Consider the following 7,761-nt stretch of genomic DNA (forward strand, 5'->3'; position numbering starts at 1 on the left):
CTAAGCATTTTCTGAAATGGAAGAAGCAAAACTCTCTTTTTTTCTCCTGAAATTAGTCTTTTTCACCCAATATTAAGATATTCAATCCAATCATCAATTAAAGAACAAAAAAACTAAGAAATCTTATACAAAGACTTTGTAAACAAGGAAATGATAGGACAAGGCAAGATATCACACTCAATTGTTATTATTAAACATCCATTTGGAAGATCTGGTCTCTGATAAATTTCTAACTCAAACAAAGTCAACATTGCTGAGAGTTTCATAGACATCAACAATATCTACCAAACAATCAAACTCATATTTTCCTATTTGAAATCAATGATCTAGTTTCAATTTCAAGTATACAGCAATCAGGCATTTCTATCTATAACTGTACATATCTAAACAAAATGAAAATCAGGCAATCACAAAATTAATTGAACTGTACATATAATTGTTGTTGCAATTACGGTTATCTACATACCGGGCCAAACTATCTGAATCAAGCACTTGCTGACTCCTCTATTCTACTCTGTGATCTCCTTTCTCTCCCTGCAAACCACAGCAATGTCCTTCTTGCAATAGGCAGCCAAATCCTCCTCAATTTCTCATCTTTAACCCCAGCCCATACGCTGCTACTGCCTGCATCCCTACCCATCCCACCTCTTGACAGATTAGTGATCTCCGACATCGATCTTGTACCAGAGCAGATCGAAGCTCTCGAGTTCACATCAGCTACAGAGCTGAAAGGAACCACTGATTTGCTTCCTTTGATTTGCCTGGCTTTGAGCTCTAGTAATCTCTTCTTCTCCATCTCCTTCTTAATCATCAATATCTGTTCATCCGTTGGAGAAATTTTGTCTACTGCTTTGTTTTCTCGATGAATTTTAATTCCATCAGGCTCCAAGTTGAAGCCCTCTTCACTAAATCTTTTGCTCGAAACACTGCTGAGCATATCTGCGCTCAGAGAAAGCAAATCAGCCGAGTTGACGTCGCTCCACCGGCGTTTGAACATGACATCGGAGGCCATAATTCTGATATGAAGAGATTTAGCTGCGTTTCCCCCTTTGTCTTCTGCTCTAATCCCTTCCTTCTCCTTGCCTTTATTGGCCGACCTCCGGAAACTGCTCCCGATGCTGAACCTTGAGGAGCCAAAGGGCTCTCTTTCAATGAATAGCTCAAGGTCAGTAGCGGAGGCAACGTCATCGAGGCGGTCGGAGGCAAACAAGAAGCGGCAGCTGGCGGAGAGCTTGCTGAAGAGGGCAGCGTCCTCGGCGCAGACGCCGGCGCGGCAGAGGGGGCAGGTTGAGTGCGCCTCGAGCCATCGGTCGACGCAGGTGATGTGAAAGGCGTGCTTGCACTTGGGGAGGAGGCGGAGGACATCGGCGTCTCCGAACTTGGAGAGGCAGACGACGCACTCGAGGCCAGCGCGGGCGCCGCGGAGCGAATCGAAGCGGAAGAAGGGGAGGGAATCGATGGCGGCCTTGTCGATGCCGGAGGGATGGCGGAGGGGGAGAATCCATAGGTCGTCGGCGGCGGCGAGGGAGGGTTCGAGAGTGAGGAGCCCGTGGTGGCAAAACCTAGCATAGAAGAGCACCAATAAGGTGAAGCAGAACACGATGACGAAGATGACGGCGACGACATCGACGCCCAGTCGGAAGGCGATGCTGACCTCCTGCGACGGCGAGTCGGCGCCACCGGCGGAGGCCAAAACAGAGAAGAGGAGGAGGAAGGGCATCAGCATTAGACAAAGAGCTGATTAACACTCGTTCTCGGTCTCGTTTTGTATGGATTTGGTGGGAATTACATCAAATCTTTTCGGTTTAATCTTGAACCCGGCTCGGATTTAGGCCGAACTGAATCGGTTTTTTTCGAATCAATTGAGCCGATTGCCATGTTTTTATTTCAACTACTTTGAAAATTGAATTATTAATCTTCATGTTAAAATTATTAAAAATATTAATCTCCTTAAAGGTAATTTGAATAAGTTAAAACTTATTATATAAAGGAGAAATTTTAATTAACAAGTTAATGACCCACTTAGTATTGTTAGGGCCTCTTTGTTTGCGGGTTATTTCTGTAAACTCGCAGACAGGGTCGGATTTGAAAATAGCAAACATATATGGGTTTGTATGGAAGAGATTGGTTCTCTATAGTTCTACTCCACCTCAAAAGGCCGCTCTTTTCTTCCCCATTAGTTCTCTCCTCCCCAGCCGTTAAGCACCTCTTTCCCTCCCTCTCTCTGCTAATTTTCTCCTCAGTCACAAGAATCGCTCCTCGAGACGCGAACTGGATTGGGAAGGAGTCTGCTGCTAGATCTCCAGCATCGCCATTGGCGTGTCTGCTCTGCATAGATAAGCCTGAGATTTGTTTGATGAGTTGGTGGAGATTGGTCCTCCGATCGCAATTCCGCACTTGGGCATGATGAGGTTTGTGTGGATCTTGTTCTTCGTCTGTTCCTCTGGTACTAGTTGCAATTTGGACCATTTTTACTTCGATTTCTTCTCCTGAGCCCCCTGCGGCCGTCGAGATCGATGGGAGGTGAACGTGGTGATGGATGCGGAGCGTGATCTTTTCTGCTTCATGATCGCCTCTGTCACTTTGATCTGTAGGTTGTAGTCTGGCTTTACCCAAATGGTTCTCATCTGTTTTTATTTAGGATTTTTCTTTCGCGCATTTGATCCCTCTGTTTTTCGCGAGATTTTCTAGTTACTGCTCGTCAAATTTCTCTTGGATGCAGGATCTGTAGTCTGATAATTTTTTTTCTACTTTTGTTTGGATCAGTTCGTGATCGTAAGCTATCTTAAGGTCTTCGTTACGTTCTTTCTTCGCATGGGTGTACTCTTTGCCTTTATCGTTCTGGTTGAGAGGATGAGAAAACGAGCGAGGCCGGAACCCAGTGGGCGAGGATCGATTGTGTTGCGGCTAGCTTTTCTATTTCATTCTTTGTTGTGTTGTATCTCCCCTGAAAGATTGGTCGTTTCCATGTCCGATCCCTTTTCTCATTTTTATTTTTCCCATTTATCCTTCTCTTCCGAAATTCTCGACTTCTTCATTGACGAATGAAATCTGGCCGCCACGATGCCCTCCGCCTGTTGTTGCTCTTCGTTGACATTTTGTTCTACTTACTGCTGATATAATTTCCTTCTCCTCTTCTTTCGTCCCTGATCTTGTGCCTTTTTCACATTTTTTCTTGACGAATACCATCGATTTTCAGCAACAAATCGAGGCAAAAAAGTTTCGATTTTTTTACCCTTTTGCACATGTTCCAGTGTTAAGGTGTTCTTATCCCCATTTTATTTTTCGCGATCTTTCCTTTTAAGATTTTATAAGATCTACTGAGGCGTTAGACAACCTTTTTTCATTGAATCTTGATCGCGCAGATACCAGAAAGTGAGCCCCGACGTCCTCCTCCTCAGCAATGGAAAGAAGCTATCACTGCGAACCTGCAAAGAAGAGGATGCGATTCCAGACTACGTTGCCTCCGAAGGCAAATCACTTCCACGAGCGCGATCGGCGTCGGGGCCGGCGGATCCCTCCCCAACATCGGCCTGCCACCACTCCTTACCTTCGGAACCCTTACTAGCTCAATGCAACCAACAGCCATCCTCCTCGAAGGCTCAGAACAATCACCATCTCTTTGAGGTAAATGGGTTCGGCGCCGACGTTGGCGGCGGCACTGGTCTTCTCCAGTGGGGTCTAAATAAGAGGTCCCGTGGCTCGAGGGCTGACGACCGGTCGGCTGGGGATGAATCTTCCGCCAACTCAAGGCACAAAATCCAGCGGAGATCGGTGTTGTCGGCTGCGATGCCCCCTCCGCCTTGTGGCTTGTACACCAGAGACGCCAATCACCGTTCACTAAAAAATAAGTATGCCGCATTTCTTATTCTCCTCTTGTTTTTCCTTTCTCGTTCTTCTAACTTCGTTTTCATTGATGTTTGCCCAAGCGAGGTGAAACAAAATCTTGGAAAAAGCAACATTTTGGTGCTTTCTGGATCTAAATTGTAAAATCGTGTCTGTCTGCATCATTTATATCTTTGTTTTTCAACCTACAGTTAGATCAAAAGTGAATAAGGTTATTTGTTTTTCTTAAAACTATTAGAACGAGGCTAGTTTGCCAAATTATGAGTTTAAAAGCAATGTTTGACGCATACATATTGCCCTGCTTTGATGATGATTAAATCCTAAAAATTGTGTAAGATCTCATTTTGATTTTTAGTTGATAATTAAGTTATCTGAAGTTGACCAATTCTTCTCCGGAGAGATCTTGGTTTACTTTTGTGGATAGAGTTGTGAGACCAGTCCTGTGATGTGCCTACATGCGCAGTAGTCCTTTCTAGTTTCAATATGACAATCTTAGACCTAATAAGTTAACTTTAATGATAATGTTTCCACTAAAACCTTTTTTTCTTTTATAGTTTCATGTAAAGCATGACTACCTCCAAATGCTTATGCTTGCTTCTGTTGTACCAAAGCGTGTTTCTGTTGTCCCACCATGATGCATTTCTTTCCCTTGGTTTGATTTTTGTTACTTGAAAATATGTCATCTTTTAGAATTACTCATATTCTTTGCCTTAAATCAAGGTGCTACTGTATCTCTCTATAAGGTTGTAAACATTAGTCACCATTACATTTCGAGTGGCTATGAAGTTAATCCTCATAGAGTCCTGCCCATCTTGCTTGGTTTCATCTAAATACCTCTTTTTGTCCTCTATATCCCATGATCAGGAACATTAAAGATGGATCCAGCGACCTGACTCTATCTGGGAAGAGATCTCCGAGAGTCCTGCCCGACAACGCTCAGAAGCCGACGGCCAAGGCTGCTCAGAATGGCTGTTCAGCAGCAGCAGCAGGTGTTTATGTGAACACAGAATCATCAAAACGTCCATTTGAGAGAGAGATGGGCAGTGCAGGAGAGAAGATAAATCTTGATAAGTTTGAGTGGCCGAGGATTTACATCTCCCTCTCCAGGAAGGAGAAGGAAGATGACTTCCTTGCCATGAAAGGGACAAAGCTGCCCCACAGACCCAAGAAAAGGCCCAAGAACATTGAAAAAGCTCTCCAGGTGTATACTATAATTCATCATCTTACTTGATCCATTGCTTCTTTCCATCAGTAATGGTGTTTTGCATTATTTTATTATTCTATTGTTCAGAGATCTAAAGAAAATTTCTGAACTAAAGAAAAAACATGTTTCTGCAGTATTGTTTTCCAGGGATGTGGCTTTCAGACTTGACTAGAGCTAGATATGAAGTGAGGGAGAAAAAGTGTGTGAAGAAGGTATCCTTTTAACTTTTAATATTCGCAACCTGGTACTATTTGATGCAAGACATATGCTTTTGACTCTTTGATCTGAAAACAGTACGTTGGTTGGTTTCGTGTGCTTGCATCGATAGTCTAATTTAGGTTCTAATGGTGGGTGGCTTGATCTGTTGTTTGCAGAAGAAACTTGGACTAAGGGCCATGGAGAACTTAAACAGTGATTCAGAATAACGACAGCGGTTAGTGGTGGAATCTCACATTTCTCCTTTTTTCACTTTTATTTTGCAGTCTGGAATTTTCTCCCCCTTTTGCTACAGTTTTTGTTTTTGGCAAAGATGAAGATCATGTGATCCTTCATCTCCCTTGCTCTTGTACAGCTTTCATCCTTCAATGAGAGATATGAAAGTTTCAATTAAGTGCTCCTCTCTGTCTCCTTCATTCCATGTCATGTCTATATTAGAAAAAATCCTTTTCATCACTATAAATTTTCAGGGTTACGATGCAATGGTAAAATATTTCAATGGTTAATCAAATATTCACGGAGCAATTTCGGTAGAAAACATATTCAGAATAGTCAATTCAAAATACCTGAATTATATTTGTTTTTTTTTATGGTCAAGGTTCATTTCTCCCACAAGTATTATATAGTTTGATTCATCGAGTTGGATGGCAAGAAAGACACGCGGCAGGAGGGACAGCTGGTCTTCTCGTTTTGTGACTGAATTGCTACATTTGTTTTGTGTGGTGAAGAAGATGGTCTCCAGCGCAAGTGCTGGTTTGTAGGGTCAAATCTGTCCAAATGCTCTTCGGATGTGGCATTTTATGATTTTGCACATCCAAAAAAGAAAATTGCTTTTAAATGTACGGCATTTTTACATTTTAATACTCACAAAAATATTTAAATTTAATTTAATATAAACAAACGGGATTAGATAGAAGGCCTCAATGATAGTCAATACATTTTCTAAATAGTCAATGCATAATTTTAAATTAGTTTTTTATCAATAAATATTTTGAATTTTGAGATTTGATATACTCGCAACATTTTAAAATTTGTTTTTTAAAAAGAAAAAATCTATATATTTTAATGTTATTTATTTTCAAAAAAGTAAGTTATAAAAAATAGGGTAGTTTAATAAATTGTTAAAGGGCATTGTTGAAAATATGATAAATATTGGGTCATTTTAAAAATTACCCACTAATAATTAATAAATGCCCATTGGAGAAGGTAGCAGGGCGTAATCTTCCTGGCTGGCTTCGTGGAAGTAAGCGAACCCTAATTCGCGATCTCGATCCCCAATTCTTGATCTCCGTCAACTCGTCGGCGGAAGCCCCCTGAATCCTCAATTTGCCAAGGAAGGTTGTCGTACCCTTTAATCCTTTTGCGGAGTATCCTCTATTTCGGCAGATCTGGTGAGTTTTTCTCTCTTCTTTTGTGTTATTTTCTTGATCCTTGTTTACATCTTTTTTTCCTCTGCTGTACGTTCGACGCATAGAGGAATCGAGGATATGATCTAAGTAATAGATCAGTTCGAACATCGTTCAATTACCTATTCAATTGAGAATTATTTCCGTTTATTTGAAATTCCCTTTACTTTCCTTTTGTTTGTTTAAGGCAAGGCGCACTAGAGATAAATCTACAAGTAATTACTCTGGTCTCTTTTTTAACCTTTCATATTTCAAGATCAATTTCCTTAAAGTGATTATTCTTAGCTTAGCTTGTGTCCTTCTTTGAATAAGGCTTGGATTTCTATAAAATTTGTTTTCGTCATTATCTTTATGTTCTTATAAAATATTATGTTCTTGTTCTCAAGGTACTTGTTTGGATGCCTATAAATGCTTTTGCGTGATGCATATTAATGTAATAGTAATACCTTTGACATTTGGCGGTTTACCCCGTCAAATAATAATCTATCCATCTCTCTCTCTGTCTATCTTCTTTTTCAAGGCAACTTTCTTGGTTATCCATATAACATGGTTTTGTATTGGACCTTGATTTAATTGTGGATTTAGAACGTTGAAATCGTTCCTCGTTTCTTCTCCTTAAGATCTAAAACTGCATTGTGACTACATGTGATCAACATCGCCGACTTAGTAAGCTGTAGAAAATTGTAAATGCAAAATACTTTTGAATTTAGAGATGTAGAGCAAAAACAAGCCTTCTGTTTAGTTGTTTGTCATGTATGTATCTATTTTTGAAATCCTAGATTCCTATTGGCCTCCTAGGTCATTCAATGATTTATCTTGGAACCCTTGATTGTGTTTGTAGCCATGAGTTTCTTGAATTTTATATGTACAATGTGGTTTTTGTTTGACCTGTGATCAAATATTGAGATAGGATGTAGTTGTCTTCTTCATTCACTTTAAAGTTGGTTTTGGACTATGATTCTTTCTGATTTGTTTCTTTCTCTATAAGCCTTTTAAATGGGAACTCTCCTAGGAAGTTAGGGTTTTAAAGCTGCAAAGAGTACATGTGCTATTGAGGATCAGGGTTGACATATTTTCAATTCTGAGTTG

At 40.7% G+C, this 7,761-nt stretch overlaps 3 protein-coding genes across 5 annotated transcripts in view; 2 read left to right on the plus strand and 1 right to left on the minus strand.

The window, feature by feature from the left end:
- Positions 1–384: 384 nt before the first annotated feature.
- On the minus strand, positions 385–1,726 carry LOC141812156 (E3 ubiquitin-protein ligase ATL42-like). The gene has a single exon (XM_074700192.1). The coding sequence runs from the start codon at positions 1,724–1,726 to the stop codon at positions 485–487; it is 1,242 nt and encodes a 413-aa protein (XP_074556293.1). The 3' UTR covers positions 385–484.
- Positions 1,727–2,211: 485 nt separating this feature from the next.
- LOC141843534 (uncharacterized) lies at positions 2,212–5,686 on the plus strand. Of its 3 annotated transcripts, none has more exons than XM_074731593.1 (5): positions 2,212–2,594; positions 3,366–3,851; positions 4,711–5,047; positions 5,185–5,262; positions 5,425–5,686. In XM_074731593.1, the coding sequence occupies exons 1-5, from the start codon at positions 2,536–2,538 to the stop codon at positions 5,473–5,475; spliced, it is 1,011 nt and encodes a 336-aa protein (XP_074587694.1). In that variant the 5' UTR covers positions 2,212–2,535; the 3' UTR covers positions 5,476–5,686. The 3 variants fall into 3 exon arrangements, with proteins under 3 accessions (XP_074587694.1, XP_074587701.1, XP_074587709.1); XM_074731600.1 differs by having other exon boundaries at positions 2,212–2,411; XM_074731608.1 differs by lacking the exon at positions 5,425–5,686 and having other exon boundaries at positions 5,198–5,262.
- An 817-nt stretch (positions 5,687–6,503) lies between these two features.
- The window catches only part of LOC141837621 (uncharacterized), a 6,060-nt gene continuing 4,802 nt past the window's right edge, over positions 6,504–7,761 (plus strand). The window contains exon 1 of the mRNA XM_074725013.1: positions 6,504–6,657. The gene's annotated coding sequence lies outside the window, so the exon portion shown is untranslated. The remainder of the gene's footprint in view (positions 6,658–7,761) is intronic.

Source organism: Curcuma longa, chromosome 1, assembly GCF_044706935.1.
Source record: "Curcuma longa cultivar G26 ecotype Majalengka, Jawa Barat chromosome 1, ITB_CL_G26_1.1, whole genome shotgun sequence".
Taxonomy (NCBI): domain Eukaryota; kingdom Viridiplantae; phylum Streptophyta; class Magnoliopsida; order Zingiberales; family Zingiberaceae; genus Curcuma; species Curcuma longa.

Excerpts from the sequence above, each read along its gene's own strand:
- LOC141812156 (XM_074700192.1), bottom strand. The coding sequence starts at position 1,726 with ATGCTGATGCCCTTCCTCCTCCTCTTCTCTGTTTTGGCCTCCGCCGGT.
- LOC141843534 (XM_074731593.1), top strand. The coding sequence starts at position 2,536 with ATGGATGCGGAGCGTGATCTTTTCTGCTTCATGATCGCCTCTGTCACT. Across the intron at positions 5,048-5,184 it reads ACATTGAAAAAGCTCTCCAG|TATTGTTTTCCAGGGATGTG; the intron begins GTGTATACTATA and ends ATGTTTCTGCAG. Across the intron at positions 5,263-5,424 it reads AGAAAAAGTGTGTGAAGAAG|AAGAAACTTGGACTAAGGGC; the intron begins GTATCCTTTTAA and ends TGTTGTTTGCAG.